The sequence below is a fragment of the Antennarius striatus genome, chromosome 5 (genome assembly GCF_040054535.1).
Source record: "Antennarius striatus isolate MH-2024 chromosome 5, ASM4005453v1, whole genome shotgun sequence".
Taxonomy (NCBI): Eukaryota; Metazoa; Chordata; class Actinopteri; order Lophiiformes; family Antennariidae; genus Antennarius; species Antennarius striatus.
In genome coordinates this window covers 7652942-7674107 of record NC_090780.1, presented here as the reverse complement: position 1 = coordinate 7674107, position 21166 = coordinate 7652942, and the positions used below count along the sequence as shown (strand labels likewise).

General features: G+C 40.7%; 1 protein-coding gene across 3 annotated transcripts in view; it reads right to left on the bottom strand.

Annotated features, from left to right (window-relative positions):
- Window positions 1-21166, bottom strand: part of gli1 (GLI family zinc finger 1) — a 63379-nt gene that overhangs the window by 7670 nt on the left and 34543 nt on the right. The window contains exons 2-6 of one of the 3 annotated variants that reach the window (XM_068314688.1): window positions 6979-7082; window positions 2836-3068; window positions 1678-1779; window positions 985-1183; window positions 32-230 (exon numbers count right to left, since the gene is read on the bottom strand). In XM_068314688.1, the coding sequence (XP_068170789.1) occupies window positions 32-230; window positions 985-1183; window positions 1678-1779; window positions 2836-3068; window positions 6979-7049 (804 nt within the window). In that variant the 5' untranslated portion in view covers window positions 7050-7082. The remainder of the gene's footprint in view (window positions 1-31; window positions 231-984; window positions 1184-1677; window positions 1780-2835; window positions 3069-6978; window positions 7083-21166) is intronic. The other 2 variants (XM_068314689.1, XM_068314690.1) reach the window with 2 other exon arrangements.

Genomic DNA, 21166 nt, shown 5'->3' with positions numbered 1-21166 from the left:
GGGTGTGTTATTGCTGAGTTGCTCTGTCTACCTGGTGAAGTGATTGAGACAGTCGTCTTACATGCCCATGTTTGGGTGGAGCGTGGAGACGAGGATTGTGGGGAGGCAAGCGAGAAGCTTGGCAGGGACCAGGTGTGTGTCCACCCAGGGGTGTCCCCCCGCCTCCCCCATACATGGAACCATGTTGCCTGGACTGGCAATTGATGTTGCTGGAATAGCCAAGAGACGGACTGGGGAGTAACAGAAAAAAAAAAATTTGAATCAACTTAAGCTTAATAAAAGCTGATGTGAGCTGATCAAATCAATCAATACAAGTATAACCAGTGGCAGTGATATTAATGATAATAAGTGGGAATAATTAATGTTATTAAAATACATGAACATACATTTTTATAGCTCTTGTTAGCTCACACCGTGAATAATTATTAATGAATGAAAGTATTAAATATTGGCTGTTAAATATGAAGGGGGCGGTGGCTCAGTGGTAGAGCGGGTCGTCTAATGCTTCAAGATCGGCGGTTCGATTCCCTCTCTCACCCCCCCGAAAAAAACACCAGGATTTTGAGCTGACAGTGGGAGGTGTCAGCTTACCACTGCCGAGGCACACCTGAGCAAGGTGCCGTCCCCCTTACAAGCTGCTCATTCGGGGCGCACCAAAGAAAAAGCTGCTGGTCATTCTGCCGACATGCCTGCAGGCTCCTTGTGTGTGTGTGGTTGTTTCAGTGGCTTGTACACACATATATGCATGTGTCAATATACTAACACCATGAGTGAAAAAATAATAATTTCCTACGGGATCAATAAAGTGCATTTCTCTCTTTTATTCTTCTGAAGGTCATAACAGGCTAAATGAGGAACTTAATACTTCACCACACAACACACCATATTGTACACAGTTTAAAAAACCAAGACTGGACATCAGATTGAAATCAGACATGCAGTAATGCTAACTTTTACATAACATAGACATGACAAACGGCTGACCTCATGGCGCTGACAGAAAGATGGCCATAAGAGCTCGCTCCATTTGGATTGCAGCGAGAGTTAACGAAGGCCACCAGGGAGTTTGGTGACGTCCTGATTACTGTCTGGAGGTCCACACTGGCATCAGACAGAGGGGAGATGGACAAAGCTCTCTTTTTACTCAGCTTCAGCATGGAGCGAGGTGTGGAGAACCTGGAGCCTAAAGGGAAACAGAGGATGAGAAGAACGCCTTAGTTTTGAATAAACCATATTAGTCAAAGACAGCTTGTTGAGCCGCATTTTGTAATAACGGTGCATTTTGTAATAAACGTCGAAAATGTCATAAGTTATTACATGATGCGGCAAAATTTATTACAAAATGTGTTGGGGCAGTTAATACAAAATGAGGTACTTTATTACAAAATGCGACTTTATTACAAAATGAATTTAAAAAGTTATTAGATTTTGGACTATTTATTACAAAATGCACCGTTATTACAAAATGTGGCTGAACACAGCTTTAGGTATAGAAATAGTGGACCATTCAATACCATTCAAATAAAAAATAACTAATCTGGAGCGACACAGGAGTAACATGGGGATGATTTAAATTTATATCAAATCCCTGGTGTTACCTCCTCATGTTGAAGAGGTGTGTATTCAATTTCTGAGAGGTATAAACTCACAGTAAACTGTTATGTCGTCCTAACTCACCATCTCCTGAGCCAATCTGATCAGAACCAGGTTGAATATGGCAGAAGTTGTGATGAGAGGATATCATGTTGTTCTGGTTACAGTAAGGGGCGCTGCTTCCACCTGTCAGACAGTCATGACAGAAACACTGAAAACAAAAACACTGCAAAGATGGTTTGAGCTTTAGTGAGGCAGACGACTTTCTCGGGTCCTGCAACTTAAAATGTGGCCTGTGTGAACACATGAAAAAATATTTCATCATCTCACTGTCCTGGTGTGTTTTATGATCTTAACTCTGGGGTCAAACGAGACAACATAAGAACAACTGTTAAAGATAGGTGAATATAATATATTCTATTTTTGACAGCTTTGAAAATATGCACTTTAATGTTCACTCGCATTCTGGTTTGGCTCCAAACTTCTTCTCATAGTAATGTGCTCAATGACAGTAAATGTGAATTTAAATATAAAGTGGAATTTGTAGAGTAGTATTTTAAATTTTTGAAACAACATCAATGGCCAAAGATGATTTGACCTCCACGATGTATGTAAAAGACCAGACACATGGTATTACACATTATATACAGTACAGCGGCAGTGGCTCAGTGGTAAAGCGGGCGGTAGAGCAGGTCGTCCTATGATTTAAGATCGGCGGTTCGATTCCCGCTCCCGCCCCCCCCAAAATATACCCGGAGGTGAGCTGACAGTGGGAGGTGTCAGCTCATCTCCGGAGCACTGCCGAGGCACCCTTGAGCAAGGTGCCGTCCCCTTTACAAATTGCTCATTTGAGGCGCACCAAGAAGGAGCTGCCTGCCACTCTACCTCCCCTGCATGCCTACAGGCCCCTTTGTGTGTGTGTGTGTGTGTGATACAGGGGCCTGTACTCACAAATATGTATGCATGCGTTTGTAATCAGTAGCTAGAGTGTGCTTTCTTAATTTCCCTTCGGGGATCAAACCAGTATATAAAATTAAAAATTAAAAAAAAAAAAAAGTGTAAAAGTCACATTGTCACCTACTTGCAGCTCTTCAGTATTTGCATTTGCATTTCTTTGACATGTTTAGATGAAATGATTACTGCTCTCTGTCTTTTAACTCTCTCTCTGTCATTCAAATAAGTCTTATTCCAAGTTTGTGGAAGCTGTTTGATTGAGGAGATGTAAAGGATCGACTGTCTCACCCTCTGGGGGCAGCATGCTCCTGTGGCCCATTATGCTGTGTGGTGGGGGAGCTTGGGGGGGCCTCATATATTGATCCATGCAGTTGCCCATCCCTTGTCCAGGTCCTGAGCCGTGAGGCATACTGGGAGTCATAGGGTTGTACATAGCTCGGCAGTCCTGGGGAGGGCTGTTAAGGAGTGGGGCGCGAAGACACGACACATCACTGTAGGACGACTGGTCTGACGGGACAAGGCTGCAAATGTTTAAAAAAAAACTACAGTTATTACTTATGAGAAATATTTGATGTCAAAAATATATAACTGCTATTTTTATTAAAAACAATTGCAGACCATTTCAATTATTAAAAATGTTTCACTGTTTCTATTAGTACAACAAAACAAAGTATTTCAGGTCATCAGTGACCACTGAGCAATGCTCTCCTTGTTTCAATGGATTCCTGGACACGTCCTTCTGCATCCCTGTTGCTTGTGCAACTTTTCCTGCCATGTTTTGCCCTTCCGTTAAACTTTCCATTGATATCCTTTGATGCAGCATTCTGTTCTCCTTCAGTTTTCCCTTCTTCTTGAGGGTGTCAGTGAATATCTTCTTGACAAGTCATCCATCTTTCCCAAGAATGTTGAGTAGTGTACAAAAACTGCCTGACGGAGAATCATGGTATTTATTTTGCTTAAATGGTCTTCGTCTTCTTTCGGCTTTTCCCTTCAGGGGTCGCCACAGTGAATCAATTGCCTCCATCTAGCCCTGTCTTCTGCATCTTCTTCTTTCACACCAACTACCTTCACTGGGCTTGCACCAGGAGCTAGTATGACTAAGCCACTGTGGCTCAGTGTAAACGGATTGAGTAAGCCACAAAAAGCCACATTTTGTGTCCAAGACAGCGGCTTGCTATAATAGCAAGTAAAACTTACAAGTAAACATTGAGTAATATTTTGTATGACTGTATCTTCACATAGTGAATGCAAGTTTGCAATTGTTGGGTGGTGTAAAACACACCTGTCGTCGAGTGAGTGTGGGGGGAAATTTTTTAGAAAGTGGGGTTGTTTTCCTGCATTCTGGTGCATTCTGAGGGCATAATCTTCTGTTCAGTTCACAGTCAACCCTCGGTTTTTCAAAAGCTTCTGTTCTCCGACCAAATCGGTTTTCGACCAGAAAATCCGAGAATTTTACGTCTGTGAACTCGACCAAAATTCGGCTCTCGACCAAACCGAAAGAAGCCGAGCGTACCTGAACGCGACTCAATCGGGAGCCGAGCGAACTGGAATGCCCAGGATGCTTACTCTGTAGCGCATTCGTGTTCAAGTTCGATAGGATATATTTTATTAAAATAAAACACAATGTCTATTTCTACCCCTTTTTATTTGTGGTAAACTGTATACAGTGCAGTTTATGGTGTAAAATAGTAAAAAAAACTTTTAATGGGAAAAATAGTTTCGGATTTCGAACAACTCGCTTTTTGAACAGCCTTCTGGAACGGATTATGTTCGAAAACTGAGGGTTGACTGTACCTACAAAAATACACTAAAGTCAATAGTTCAAACTTAACTATCTTTATTTCTATCCTACCTTATGCAGGTATAAATGTGAGATTAAAACAATTGAAAACTTGCATTCACTATGTGAAGATACAGTCATACAAAATATTACTCAATGTTTACTTGTAAGTTTTACTTGCTATTATAGCAAGCGAGGTGAATACACATTTACATGCATCGCTGGTTATTCCTGCCGGTCATAGGGATCAAAAGTCTAAGACTAAAAAAAAGTATTGATAATATCTTTCGTTTACCTTCTGATCAGTGTGTCACCACTCCTCCCCCCTCTCAGCATTCACCATTTGCTGATTAATTAGTATTTTTACACAAACTCTACTGTATGACAATGGATAATTTTTTTAGATCGATCGTCCTCACCTTGTCGTACACCAATTCACGGGTTTAGCTTGTAAAAAAAGAATCTTTTTGTTTTTCATTGGACGAGAGGAGGTTATGACCCGAGTGCATATTTAATGATCGGGAGCGTTCGGGTCACTTGGGCTATTTCCATCGGCATGCGGAAATAGCGGCGCTGAAAAGTTAAGATATTTTCCTTCACAATGAGTTGAAAACACTTGAGTTTTCACAATGGCTAAGTCAACTGGTTGCATCAAACACGTGTAGATTTACTTTTATCTCGCTTTGAGTTGCAAACCTGCCTGCCAGCCTTACTTCCACTTTGACGCTTGAAAAAGATAAGAAAGCCCCAAAGCTGCTTCACATTGCTGCCGTCAAATGGAAAGAAAAAAATGTAAATTGTGTCTACATAAACTCATATGTGACTTTAAGGTAACACACTTCTATTGGCCTGGAGAGTCCAGTTTCTCACCTATTGCGCTCTTTAACTGTCACCACTAGGTGTCTTGGTCCACACTTACGTACTGGACTTTCAACATTTCATTAAAATTTTCCAGTTCTCTCATGAATGTCAATGTTTTCTCGGACCTTTCTCCAGGCTCGCTGGTTTGAAATCTGTCTCTCCTGTCCGTTACGTTTTTGTCTCTTTCTTTCTCGCTCCTCTGAAGGGGAAGACGTCACTACCCACCTTCTCCTAAATCAGCCTTTCAGTTCTTTAATTCTTTGACCACAACGTGTATTGCACACAGGAGCTTAATCTGTCCTCTCTAATCCAATGGGCTGGTTCCCCTGAATCTACCTCCCTCGCATTCTCACTCCTTTCTCCCTTTTCCCTCCTCCCATTCATCCTTTCTGTTGTACTCCTCTTTTTCTCTCTCTCTAAATCCCCTCTGTCTTTTCTGTCGCTTTCTATCTCCTCTTCCTTTCTCCCTCCTCCTCCCTCTGCTTCTGTCTTTCGCTGTGCTGCCCAGCCACCTTTCTCTCCATCTCTCTCTTTCTCCCTCACTCTGGGTAACCTGAGTGGAGCGCGAGGCAGTCATGCAGAGCGCAGCGGGGCCTGGTCAGCCTGTAATTAGCAGCTGTCAGAGAGGCTGAGTCCACCCGCAACCTGGGTGGCATGAAGAAGGGAGGGAGGAAGGCAGGAGTGAGGGGGTGGACTGATGGCCTCAGCTAGTACTGCATCCATAACAATTGCAGTGAGAACTGGGTTTTTGAACCCTAAGAAAATCTGTGGGATTAATATTGGAACAGTTTTGGAGCCTCTCATATGAATATCATCCCTTTTTTTCTTGATTGGTGTCGCAATTTCTGAGTGTTTACCATGAAGTGACCTGTTGCCAAAATGAATGAGGTGAAAGGAGAAACTGAGGTTGCAAAGCATCAAAATTAGAAAGAGCTAGCACCACATGTTTAAAGAATTGATTTAACACTTTGAGGAAAATTCATGTCCATCTTCTTTCAGAGGATAAAATGAGAAGACTTATATCAGCAAGGCTGTGAGCAAGAGAAACCAGCTTCCTGGCTCTGATTTGAGTTACAAATACATACACCAAATCCTTGAAATGTATTGACATATCTTGTAATACTAATAATACTTCCTGGGCATATCAATGATTTTTGCTAGAGTTCAGTACCCAGTCAACTACTGGGAACAACCTTAAGGTAGACGATGGTTAGATGGATGAAGTGTTGTTTCTTGTGTGAATACAACAAATTATTTTCGTAGTTTTTATTAGCATTACTATTTTTTTCCTCATTATTATCAGTAATCACAAAACTAAGTTTCTGTGTCAGTAATATTTTCATTTATTGTCTTAATGTAAAAAGAGGAATGTTGGTCATTTCACTTATTTATTTTATTATTTTATTATTCATTATTTACTGTATTATGTAGCTGAAACAATTTTTAAAAAATTGTTCACACATTGGTTAGACAAGCTTGTCGCCTTTTTGCTTGGAGCTACTGGTAGGACTATTTCTTGAGCTTGTGCTGGGGCCAGGCGTCTCTTCTTTCTTTATTTAAAATGTGGCCTCAGTCTAGTTCTACGTTTAATGTGCAGACTAGAGTTGCATCATCTTCTCATCTTGTTTGTGGGAGAAAAAAAAAAGGAAAGCATATTTTCCATCACGTCAAACAATTCCTTCTTCCTTGTCTTGAGTAAAGCAGCTGTAAAACCATTATGCTGAAAATACATTAAAATGCACCCACAGCATGACGGGTGAGAAGGCGGCCCATGCTAGCATCTGTCTTACCCTCTAGAGGGGTGGCTGGGTGAGGTCTCATAGTGATACAGCCCCTGATGTGGCTGCATGTCCACTGGCATTGGAGCTCCTAGACCCACTGGTCCCCTTACACCCTGGATGTGACACACAAGGACGGGGACACGATTAGAGTGAGGAATGGAAAATCAAACAAACCCTACCATCCCAAGCTAAACTGCATCAGAAAGAAAATGTAAATACACAAAAACAACTGTGGTTGGGAAAAAAAGAATATGTTGGGTGGTAATAACAGAGCAAACCAAACTGTTTCAGGTAAAATAAGCGCTCCGAGTTTGAGTCATACTTCATTTAAACAGAGGTGGTAGAATGTACTGTACACACTTTATAGTAAAAGGAGAAGTAAGAACAGAAACAAAAGAAGAAATAAAAGGAAACACATATACGTCCTTTACTTTAACTTTTACTCAATCTGAGTAAAAAAAAGAAAAAAAAGAGTATAAGTCAAGTTTTGTTAAAAAACAATAAGATGCGTTAAGATAATGTGTAATTCATGACAAAAGATGGATATCAGGAATTGAAAACGTCTTACATAACTACAGTCATGTTTGAATAAACAGTCTCATATAATGGACATGAATGATTTAAAGATGAAACCACTCTATATACTGCTTTGAGAGTCTTTAAAAATCCCTGAAGGGAGAGACAAAAAACTAAACAGCTGTTAATCTGGGGCAAACTGTGGCTGCCTTCCTGCTGATACATATTTAAATTAGTAAAAGCATCTACTGTATTTATTTAAATGAGCATGGTATCCATCAGTACTGCTCACATACCCATGATTCTATTGACTTGTATCATAGTAAAAGTAATTTGAGTCTTGAAAAGCAGGTCATGTGATGCTGATTTTCCCTCCTACAGACTAGGCAAAACCCTCTGACAAAAAAGTGGGCTTGGCTGTAATCTCCCTTCTCTAAACAGTTGTGCATCTCAAACACTGCTGACAGACGCCAAAAACCTGCTGCACCTTTCCAGAATGGAAAGTAGCAGTCAAAATGGAAAAGGTGTATAAAAGAGAAAAGTATGAGTTTTGCCTGAAAGCGCTCCAGAAGTTAAGGGATATTAGCAGTACAAACACACAGAGAAAAAGAAAGAACAAGGCCGCCTTTTGTATGAAACTAAGACTGAAATTAAGAAAGCATCTTTCAGCAAGTGCACATGTGTTTGGTAATTCTAGTTGAGAGATCCTGGGAACAAGCACCTGCTCATTACATCCAACCACATCAGTGCAGGTACTAATAGTCAAGACTGTGGGCTTGTACATGGTTATGAATGTAATTGGAACCAAAAACATTTGTCTTCACAGTGATGTCATAGCAACAACAAATGGTGAAATCTCAAATGTGTTCAAACTAGCCTGAATCATTTGTCACATTGTACTTTGTGTTGACACATATTTTCAACACTTTAATCCTACAGATGGTTGCGTTAATGTGCTTGTATTTACAGATTTCTTCACTTTGGAATGCACTTTGAAGCAATGTTTTAAAAAAGAATGAAAATATGTATTTGACGAGGAGACGCGTTCAGAAATCTGATGCTATTCCATCATAATTTTTAATCCTTGCTAAGCATGTGGATTAAAATAACAAATTCTTACTGTCAGGGTATTCAAACCAAAAGTTTGTGTAGCACTGCAGATGAAAGCGATGTGGTGTCAATGTAACTGGCTGCTCGGCCTGTTATGCAGTAGCATAAGTGTTAAAAGGGCAGCAGGGACCTATTTAAGCCCACAAGCCATCAGGGGATTTGAAACGCAAAGTTAGCAAGTGACTAAATGATGTGGGGGGTCCAGGGCTAATTGCATGTACTCACTGTTGCCGTTGGATGTGTGTATGATAATTAGCCGGAAGCGCTAAATAGAGATCTCGTAGAGCACCTCAGCTGCCCAGGACTAATAAATACCGAGAAAGGGGTCACCAGACAGCCTGACACACATACACGCACTGACACACCTGTCAATCTCGGAGGGGAGTGTAGCATATAATCCAGAAACCACCATGTCGACTGAGAGTGTGTGTGTGTGTGTGTGTGTGTGTGTATGCATGCGCGTGTGTGTGTGTGTGTGTGTGTGTGTGTATATGCATGCGCGTGTGTGTGTGTGGTGTGTGTGTGTGAAAGAATGAGTGAAGCTTTATATACTGACGCTGTTTGTCGTGTGTTTAGTCCAGTGTGAGAATGAACTTTTGGAGACAAGTGTATCTGCCGTATCGTGTCTGTACTGTGTGTGAGTGAGTGACATGAGATAAATGGCTGTGCATCTCAGAGAGTGAATAATGACACCACCTGCACATAAACATGCTGGAAATTTTTGAAATATTATGGTTAGGGTTAGTCTCTAACCCTAACCCTAGTTTGTCTCTAGGGAGCAAGGCAAGGGAGTGTGTGAATATGATGTGTTACATAACTGTTTGCATGGCACAGTGCTCACACTCGTGTCCAGTGAATTGCTGTACAGTGAGCAACTTAGCAAATCCAGAAATTTGTACAGCATATGCATTGTGAAGAAATTTTATAATATTACATTTTATTACATCACTAAAAGGAAATGTTTCTACTGAAAAAATGTGCCAAGTTGATTATTGGTTCAACTGAGTATGTTTGCAAAACATCCAAAAACAATTATATTTTTATTACACTATAATCTCATAGAAACTTGTTTTTGTCATCAGGGTTAATTACCCACAGCATTTAGCTAAGAATGGTGAATGTTAACGACTTTGGTTGAACTTTTAAGGAGTTAATTGTAATGTGAAGCATGAGGCTTCAATCGCTTAACTAAATGTAAACCACAATCTCTCTCTAAACTTAATCAACATGCTTTTGTCAACTCTAAAAGTGAATCCATTCTACGGTTCAGAATTCCTCGGTTTTGTATGCTCACAGTCAAATACAACAACCTCTCTACTATGGTGGTGCCGTACAAAATTAAAGGAAATTCCTTTCTTGGAAAAAAAGGCATTGCAAGTGATCCCTTGCAATGCCATTACTATACATTACTTTAAAGTACAAAAGATATTTAGCTAAAAAACAGCATATTAGACTGTTATTTATACATTTTATTTATCATACCACTCTCTCATTCACACGTCCTAACTTCCTGCAGTCATTGTCTATAACTGTCAGCTGTTCTCACTGCATCTATCCAGTTCAACGGATGACTTTCCTGTTGATGCCGTTGTTTTAAATATGATATTCTCTGTAACTTAAGTTGATTTTTGCTTTTTTAATGCACACCCTCCAACTGCCAATCATCAGCATCAGCAGAGTCATCGGCCAGTGTCACTACCAGGTTCTGGACTCTGGTGACTTTGCTGCTGCTCACCGTATGCTCTTCTGTCACAATCCAGAAGAGATTTAGTGCAAAAAAACAATCTGACATTTTAGTCATCTGATGCGACTAACAGTTATCAATACAGTGGTACATCTACTTACGAATGTCTCTACTTCCAAAATGTTCTACTTACGAAACGCCTCAACAGGAAAATATTGCCTCTAGTTATGAAATAAATTTTGAGTTACGAAAGGTAAAAATACAGTATGGGCTGCTACTCACAGCTCCCACAGGTTCCTGAACGCGACGTTCTTATAGCTGCTCTGCCATTGGCTATTACCTAGCATCCTGGCATCCCATTGGCTAAGAAGGATCTCCTCTTAGCCAATAGGATGGCTAATGAGGAGGTCATTGGCTAATGCACTGACACATTCTCATTGGCTAATGACCTCCTCATTATCCAATGAGGAGGTCCCTCATTGGTTAGCACACTGCATGGGTGTCTAGATAGATGGATGGATGGATGGATGGATGGGTAGATAGATAGATGGATGGATGGATGGATGGATGGATGGATGGATGGATGGATGGATGGATGGATGGATGGATGGATGGATGGATGGATGGATGGATAGATAGATAGATAGATAGATAGATAGATAGATAGATAGATAGATAGATAGATAGATAGATAGATAGATAGATAGATAGATAGATACTTTATTAATCCCGGAGGAAATTGTATATATCCACTGCTCAGGCATTACATAACAAATAATACTGAATAAACACCAGGAGAAAAAGAAACACTGACATCACAGGACATACCACAAGACATACACTACGCTAACAGACACATGCAGCACTAACAGGAATGATATACTAAACTATAACTAAAATATAAACAGTATAAAATTAAAATATAAACAGTATAGAATTGAATTAAAATATAAAACAGTATAAAACAGTATTAAAAAAAAAAAATAAACAGTATAAAATTAAATTAAATTAAATCCATTCAACCCCGTGCTGACCTCGCCACCTCCCCCCGGCTCCTCCTGAGAGAGTCATTGTACCCCCTGATGGCACGGGGCACGAAGGAGGACCTCAGCCTCTCTGTGGAGGCGCTGTGTGACAGCAGTCTGTCGCTGAAGGTGCTTCTCTGCTGGGAGAAGGTGGTGTGTAGGGGGTGCCTGGTGTTGTTCATGATAGCCTTAATTTTAGACATGGTCCTGCTCTCCAGAAGCATATCCACAGAGTCCAGGCTCAGCCCGACCACTGAGCCCGCTCTGCAGATGAGTCTGTTCAGACGGTCCATATCTCTTTTCCTGCCCCCGACCCCCCCCCCCCAACACACAATGGCGTATGACAGCACACTGGAGACTACGGACTGATAGAACATGAGAAGTAGCTTAGGACAGATGTTGAAGGAGGCCAGCCTCCTCAGGAAGTACATCCTGCTCTGACCCTTCTTGTACACACAGTCTATGCAGCATCCTCGTCATTCGGCCCTCGACCCATAACGTGTTCTGATAGTTTTAAATAAATATATTAACTTTTTGAGTATTCGCTATGGACCCCAAGAAAGTGATGGAGAAAAGAGGAAAAGAAAAGATGAAGAAAAGAGTTTTTTTCTCCATACAAACAAAGCAAGAGATAATAGAAAAGCATGAAAAAGGGATGCGTTTGGTTGATATCGCCAAAGAATATGGCCGTAATGCATCCACAATCGCCATGTTATTAAAACAAAAGGAAGTTTAAGGCATTGCGTGGGTGGTTAGATAAGTATTAAAAGGAGGACTGGAATTCACTCTGTTGTTCGGCATGGTGAGGCAAGAGCGCATGAACCAAAGAGGGCAAAAAACAATGAGGACAGTAGTTAAAAGGTAAATGACCATGATTTTTATTCTTTACTCTATTCTTTGTTCTTTACGTTATGCACAACTCTCATTTATTGTGTAATAATCTAATTGTAACATGTATCTGTTTCCTGTTTTGATGCATTTTCATGCTTTATAAAACACCTATGTATGAATTTTGGGGGGCTTGGAACGGATTAGGGCATTTACATGGAAAACGCCTCTACTTACAAAATTTTCTACTTATGACATTTCTTCCAGAACCAATTAACTTCGTAAGTAGAGGTACCGAAGACAAATAAAAAAAAAGAAAAAAGTAGGATATATTTGCAAAAAAGGTTACTTCCTGATAACTATCAAGTAAGAAACTAACCTCAAACATGATTAATAAATATGTAATAATGATGTACAGTAATCCCTCACTTATTCGCATTTCAAGATGCACAGTTTCACTACAGCATCTGTGTGTGTGTAACGGATGCTCTGTTTCAATTCACGGTTCCTCCTTCTTTAATACAAAAGTGCTTTACACAGTCTATAAGATACTTTTTTTATCCCAAACTGGGAAATTTAGAATAGTGTAAGAAAAGGTAATACAAATATAAGGTGGTTTAATATCAATGTGGGGAGGCTTTATAAATGTTTAAATTACCGTAAATAATAAAATAGTTTGTCGCTATATCACAGAATTTTTTTGTCGAGGGTGGTCCTGGAATGCATTAACTATGGGTAATGAGGGATCACTGTACTTATGCAAAAACCTACTACTTTCCTGCACATGTAGGTGTGGATTAATTTTTGTAGTTTGTTTTGTACAGCTGGATGGATGTAGGTATGTGCTGGCACAGATGTCTTGTGGAATTGTGTGATTTAGGTCAGTATTTTGTGACAGATTTTCATGGAGCTTGCTTCATTGACTAATTTTGTAGTAGTGGGTTTTAGAGAAATTGGGCAGAACTGAATTAAAGGGGTCCTATTATGAACATCACATTTTTCAGGTCTCTACATACACATAGTGGTCCTCCCTAACCCGACCAACTCCTAGAATCTGGTAAACAAACCCTTCCTGCATCAATAGATATTGATTCAGGGACCAAACTTTATTCCAGAGAGACAAAGTTTTAGCGGATACGACTACGGACCACGAACATAAATCCACATTCCGGCTTACCCTCTCAGTCACAAAACCAACACAGCTAACCATTAATAAATAAAGCCCTGGTAGACATTTACACACTCACACACATTCACAAGACTGACAACAACAGTGTGCACAAGCCGCAACTAAATGACAGAGGAGACTTAATCGTGATCCTCTTATACAAGTTGTCCAGAGGTAATTTAATGCAATCTTATTCAAAGCACTTCTGTAATTATAGTCTCAGTCTTATATACAAGCAGGTGCTAATCTGATGAACTATTTACACAATGTTTTTAGCATTACTGTAATCCTGTCATTTTCACTCAGGGTCACGAAGACAGCTGTCAGTTCGGCTCACTGCAGTAGGAAAGAGTTACCATATCATAAGTGAAGTGACCTTTACATAACTTAGCTTATTGCCAGTATTACAGGTAACTGGTCTTACCTGACAACACCTTTTATAGTCTGTTCCAGGTGGAACTGTTTTTCCAGAGTAAATGCTGCAACAGCATGAAGGGAGACTTTGTTGTTGTACAATGATGTATTTTTATTTAAGGTTATGGTGATTTAGCACTATCAACTTCATGATCTTGTCATATGCAGCAGCCTTGTCCCAGTGGTTTGAAAGTACTTGGTGTTTCCCATAGCCCTTTTGACGCACATACGTCCCACAGAGTCTCAGGTGGTAGTTGGTATTTAAATATGTACAAAGAGAAGCATTGTTAGTCAAGCAAGATTTGGCCATTTGTGACATTCCTACAAAGCATCTCAGGGAGTCTCCGGGGGGGACAGACATTTCCACAGGTCAGTGCTCGTGTCAGAAATAAGGCCCAATCGGGTCCCGTTCCACTCTGCTCTCCTCTTCTTGGGTGTAACACTAAACTGTGGCTCACACATGTCCCCCTCTGCTCCCTCCCCAGGGTAAGAAGCAGAATTTAATGACAACCCCTCTCCTCTTCCTTCACTTTTGCTCGCCAATCGGAGAATGAGAATACAACATGTTTGTACATTTGCCTGATGATCTATATCTCTTTCTGCCCCACCCTCTCCCTCATTGCTTACTTTCCTCCACTTATTCTGCATTTTTCCACTCCTCTGTATCTCCCTGTCTCACTTCTCTCCCTGGTTGTTCCCTCATTCCTCCTCTCTCCCCAGCTCATTCCTGCTCTTACAGCCACTCCCTCACCCTTCCCCCCCTCCCCAGCTGCAGTCGAGGTGGGTGTTCTGTGGCTGTTATGACTTGAGAGACGATAATGGCAGCTATAATGTGGCCAGACGTTCCTGATGTGGCTGGGCTTGTGGGGGATTCTGTTGTGTTAGGGCTGGAGACAGAGCGAGGGAGGGACGGGAAACCGAAGGAGGGACCCGGGTCCTCGGCCAACCACAGTCCAGATTCTGCCTCATTTTGCTCTTCGTTTTTTCCCCCTCTTTCTTTCTCTCCTCTCCTACACTTTTTTCTAGCTTTATTGTTTTCCTTTGGTGGTAAAATTTGTTTTTCAGTCCTGCCTTTGTTTTTGTAACCTTCCACCCAAAGGAGACTCTCCACCTTCCTTGTGTTTTTTACCCCATTTTACCCAGAGTCTGTGAATTCCTCACAGCTGTTGTAATGTGGGGGCCAATGGTGTGACCACCGAAAGGCCACAGGGCTGGAGACATCGCAGTACTGTACAATAAGCTCTACTAACTGACCCGCTGCAGGCCAGATTAATGTCAAGTTTGCAAGTACAGCTACTTTGAGTTTTAATTAAATGTACTTAACTCGTCTAAAGCCAAATGTGATGTTTTCAAAGGTCACTAAATGACATATTAAGAATAAAACATTAATGGTCATAGTTAGTCAACAACTGCCATTCAGTAAGAACTTTTGTGGTTTTCGTGATTTAACATGAGCATTTTATATCTACAAAGAGAGTTTGTCCACCGTGAAGTCAACCATGTTGGACTACCATGTGAAAACAGAAGGTCAGATACCAGCAACAGAAACGGCCTCTGAACACCTACAGTTGTGTTCAAAATAATAGCAGTCCAACATGAATAACCTGTTTTTGGATTAAATTATATTACTGCATGGCAAATAATTTAACAGTTGCTGTAGTAGGGTCATAGAAAACCAACAGAGCCAAAATTCATGATATGTATGCTCCTGAGTCTGTGTAACTGAATAATGAACTGAAGGGGCGTGTTAAAAAAAAAATAGCAGTGTGGAGTTCTATTAGTGAAGTCATTCAGTCTGTGAAAAAACAGGTGTCAATCAGGTGGCCCTTATTCAAGGATGAAGCCAACATATGTTGCTCATGCATGTCTCTCTGACAACCTGAGAAAAATGGGTCGTTCCAGACATTGTTCAGAAGAAAAACATACTTTGATTAAAATGTTGATTAATGAAGGGAAAACGTATAAAGAAGTGCAGAAAATGATGGGCTGCTCGGCTAAAATGATCTCCAATGCTTTAAAATGGAAAGCAAAACCAGAGAGATGTGGAAGAAAACGGAAGACTACCATTTGAATGGATCAAAGAATAGCCAGAATGGTGAAAACTCAGCCAATGATCAGCTCCAGGATGATCAAAGACAGTCTGAAGTTACCTGTGAGTACTGTGACAATTAGAAGATGCCTGTGTGAAGTTAATCTATCAGCAAGAAGCCCCTGCAAAGTCCCACTGCTAAAAAAAAGACGTGTGCTGAAGAGGGTACAAATTTGCCAAAGAACACATTGGTTGGCCAAAAAAAAATGGAGAAACATTTTGTGGATGGATGAGAATAAGATTGTTCTCTTTGGGTCTAAGGGCCGCAGACAGTTTGTCAGACGACCCCAAACACTGAATTCAAGCCACAGTACACTCCAAAGACAGTGAAGCATGGTGGTGAAAGCATCATGATATGGGGATGTTTCTCTTACTATGGTGTTGGGCCTATTTATCACATACCAGGGATCATGGATCAGTTTGGATACATCAAAATACTTGAAGAGGTCATGTTGCCTTATGCTGAAGAGGAAATGCCCTTGAAATGGGTGTTTCAACAAGACAACGACCCCAAACACTCCAATAAGTGAACAGCTTCTTGGTTCCAGACCAACAAAATTAAAGTCATGGAGTGGCCAGCCCAATCCCCGGACCTTAATCCGATAGAAAACTTGTGGGGTGACATTAAAAATGCTGTTTCTGAGGCAAAACCAAGAAACGCAGAGGAATTTTGGAATGTTGTCAAATCATCCTGGGCTGGAGTACCTGTTCACAGATGCCAGAAGTTGGTCGACTCCATGCAACACAGATGTGAAGCAGTTCTCAAAAACAGTGGCTATACAGCTAAATATTAGTTTAGTGATTCATAGGAATGCTGAATCCTGGATATTTTTCAGTTTATAGAGTAAATATTTAAGTTTGTAAAGTAAAATGCAGACACTGCTATTTTTTTGAACAGCCCAATGTTCATTTGTCTTCATTTTCTGTAAAGTAATTAAAGCATTTCTGCCTTTTTCTTCATGTTTAGATTTAGAATATAATGTGCAGTGTTCCCAATGCATGGAAATAAAAAAGGATGTTGGGCTTTACTCAATTTTTTAAACAGACTGCTATTATTTTAAACACAACTTTATATATATTTTTGTGGCCACTACAGAGGAAATATGTTTGTTGGTATCGATCTGCGACCAACTGATGGCAGTAAATCTCACAAACTGACCTTTTAATGTCAGACACTGACTGTCTAACTGCATCTTAAACACAAGGGAAGAAGATGGAAACAACTTTAAACCAAAGGAAAAGTCCAAACTAATTTTGTCTGTCATCAAACCAGAAACGTGTGTCTACTGTCAGCATTTAATTAACGAACGATGCAACATTTTGTGTCACGAGCCAATGTGAAGAGTGCCCACAAAATATTTTATTTGCAACACATATTAGCTTTTCTTTTTTTGCACATTTCAAAAGTTTGAAATGTTTGATTTTAATCAAAAACGCAGATGTATGTCTTGTACTTAAAGTCAATTTGGCTGTGATTGCCTGTCTAAATACAAACCATACAGAGTAGTGAACTGGTTACTCTCAATTTTCCATGTGAAATGTAAAAAAATTAGTGTGGCTGTTTATTTCCATACATTGACCCTGTGATGAACTGACAACTTGTCCAGAATGTACCTAAAAGTCACCCCATGTCAGCTGGGATAGGCTGAAGCACCCTATAACTTTGCATGGAATTAAAAATGAAAAAATTGAATGAGTAAATGCTAAAGTCAGTGAAAAGCCACAACAAAATTTCTTCTAAATTCTGGGCCTAAACTGAGTGACTGCTGTGGATGCATATTCCTCATGAGAAAGTAAAATCTCCTGATGACCTCTGGTACAAAAAAAGAAAGTCTAAAACAAGCCCTTTGACAGCTTTGTTGAAAAAGAAGAATCACTGAAGCCCAACACAAATGTTTACTAGACAAGCACTATGGTTTCAATCCCTCTGTTTCACACCTCACACATCCCCATACTGTAAACTGTTGGCTGAGGAAGCAACAGCGCTGATGTCTCATTGCAGGGGTTCTCACCTTGTCAAAATGACAGGAGGAAACGTTGATCCCTTGTTGCTACACAGCCGGAGTGACTGATGACAGACATTAGGGCACAGGAGAGCTGACTACACACAGCAGAAGGAGTAGCTGGATATACAAAGAATAGAGCAAAAGAAGCAGGAAAACAGCTGATGAGATGCTGGTTAACTTTTTTAAGAGCAGGCAGGCTTGAATCCAAAGAAGGATATATGATATAGACATGCTGCACAGCCACGAATGACAATTAAACACTGGGAAAAAAACTCATTCGGACAAAAAGTACCTTGATTTTCTCCAACTGCCTTGTAGATACATGTAAACAACACACCGTCTGTGCTCCACAGTCACGATTGCTGTTTTAGCACTTTTTTCACAGTCACAGTTGACAGGGTTTGTCTGAAGATTAAGGTTGGTTCACGAGAGTGGTTTCTCAGGGCTGACACGGTCTGAGGTTTAGCCCATACCAACTAGGCCTGAACTAAATTTCACTTTGCCATATGAAAGTGTTCAAATGTCAGATGATGTTAAAACGCTGTTGAAGCCCATTCAAACTAATCACAATCAATATTCAAGATCACCTATTAACAAAAGTTTTGGGATTCTTAAGATATCTTAGCTGTGAAACAATTATGAGAAATATGAAATGCTGAGAGTCTACGTCACAAGAGAGCTTGTTTGAGGGACAGCAAAACCCAGACCTGCCCACTTCAACAGTCTCAACATCCATCTCAGTGACAAGTGGAGTGCAGTTATATTCACAGGCACTGTGGTAAATTTATGTTTAAGGTTTGGCTGGGTCATAACAATGTGACTTATATATAGCAAACGGGTTAATAACAACCATTAAAAACAAAAATATAAAGGACAAAACTTCTAGCAGGAAGCAAACGTGCATGAGGTTTAAACCCCACTGACCCAGCAGACAGGACTGAATCTCACTATGGTTTCTCCTCCACTGTAACTGTACACGGAAAGAGTAACGCCTAAAGCTGACGCCACTGTTGGGTCCACTTCTTGTTTTTATTTGCAGTCAGGTTTTGTCCTGCTGGACAGCTTCACTTTGTGAAAGGTGGAGAGACATTTAATGTTTTTAAGTGAACGGATTTCAACCAACAACGGTATCAAGAGGGCAGCTGATGTACCAATAGCACATTTCCAAGTCCCCAACAACTCCCTGTTCTTTCCCTCTTCTATGATACCACTTTTTTTCTCTCTCACTGGGCCACACATCAACCATCCTGCACATACCTGTGGTTTCCAGCGCCCCAGCTCTTCTCCTCGTGTCCTCCCTCCTCTCTCTCTTTACCTCTAGATCCCCAACTCACGACCTTACTCCCTTCTCTGTCCACTAACCAGTGAGCTCTTGTCCTGTCATGCTGTCCTCTTCTTCCTCTACTTCTTCATCACTTCTGTATGCCTGTGCATCAGGTAGGTAATGTCAGACACTTTAAAAGCAGAAAAATATTCCAAAGTGGAGAGAGAAGAAGAGAAGGACAGATGTATGGATCAATGAATGGATGGATAGATGGATAAAGCAGATGAGGAGTGGTTGATTCACACACCTGGCACCCAGCTGTAGATTGCGACAGCAAGCAGAAATACTTCATCTCTAATCAACCAGAGGCCCAGTCCCTGATTTTAAGGCAACACAACCATTGCTTTTAATTGTATACTGAGGTAATCATTTCTCTGTACCTTCACTAGGTCTCCTGATTGTCATCCAACTGCTCCTTGCATTTTTGTGTCTTGTCCTGTCTACAAATCAAGGTGAATGTTCTTAAGTCAATCATCTCAGAAACAGTAACACATCCCTTGACATATTCACTAGAATGTTCTGTCAGACACTGACCAGAGAACACAAACCAGATAGCGATCTCTTTAGTATATAGAAAGACCGTAGTGGTTATAAGAAAAATAATAATCCTAACAATCTTGGGTGGGCAGGCGATATTTATAGCCAGCCTGGTGATACTTATATTCCTTAGCTGTATAACACAGCTGGTAGTGAGGGAGGTAGAAACCCGAGGGAGAAGAGGCAGATGGCAGAGAGTGAGAGAGAAGGAGAGAGTGAGAGAGAGAGAGAGAGAGAGAGAGAGAGAGAGAGAGAGAGAGAGAGAGAGAGAGAGAGAGAGAGAGAGAGAGAGAGAGAGAGAGAGAGAGAGAGAGAGAGCATGTATACGTGTGGCTGGGAGTAACATGGAGAGAAAGAAATGCAGAAAGAGAGACACAGACATAGTGATGACTACGTAAGGCTGTGTTTTTGTGTGTTCTCATGTCTGTTTGTGTTCAGCATGTGGGAGGAACGTCCAAATGGCAGCAGGAGCTGATGAGGCCTGCAGGCCACCAGATGAACACAGTGACCACAGCTTTGAGAGCCTCTCACAGACAGGAAATACAAGGAAATATGACTGAGACAACACAACCAGCAAACAAAAATGGATGAGATAAATCAAGAGAAAACTACATGGAACTTGTTTACTTTTAATTTATCATTGCTAGGCTTGTTTCAGGGGCTAAAATATGGCTGTGAGTTAAAATAGTGAACTCTGGTGATTCTAATTTTCAACGAGTAATGCACAAGACAAGTCTATCTGGTAGAATGGACTTTACTCTGATTTAGAATTTATTCGAAACCAAGAGTTTGCTGCATGTTAGTGACAGCTCAGAAGTTTCTCAGCATTTTCTCCCCATGTCTGTGGGTTCTCTTAACATCTGATTTCCTTCTATAGTCCAAAAATATCCAGTGTTTACAGTTGAAGTACTGACTGTAAGTTGTCCATATGGACATAGTTGTTTGTTGGTCTTCTCATTCATTCTCTTGTGAAGTGACCTTTTCAGGTGGTACTTCACTTCTCGTCACTTCTCGTCCAAAGTCAGCTGGGATACACTCCAGCCCCCCCACTGACCCCACACAGGATAGGCAGCTACACGGAATGGACGGATGTAGGGTGACTATATTTCAGAAAAGACCTGGAAGGTCATTTTCCTGAATATATACCCTCACCGAGGATTACAAGTTCATTAGATTAACTCCAAATCCAAATTCTGCCCAATAAAATATCCACCACCTTCTTCATACAAGCAAATATGCCATTACATCAGTACTGCATGTTGCCTCAGTGTAACAGTTAGCCTTAACACTATCCTAACCCTAACCTCTGCCAGTGAGGCTAAATGATGAGTCTGGTTTGTTGGCTTATTAGCAGGAATGAACTAAAACTACTTGATAGATTTGAAGGGTTGGGCATGTGTCATGGAAGAACTCAATATACAGTATTTTGAAAAGGAGATGATTGAGAAGAGGATTTTTTTCTTAGATATTGAGAGAAAATGCTTCTTTAACTTTTT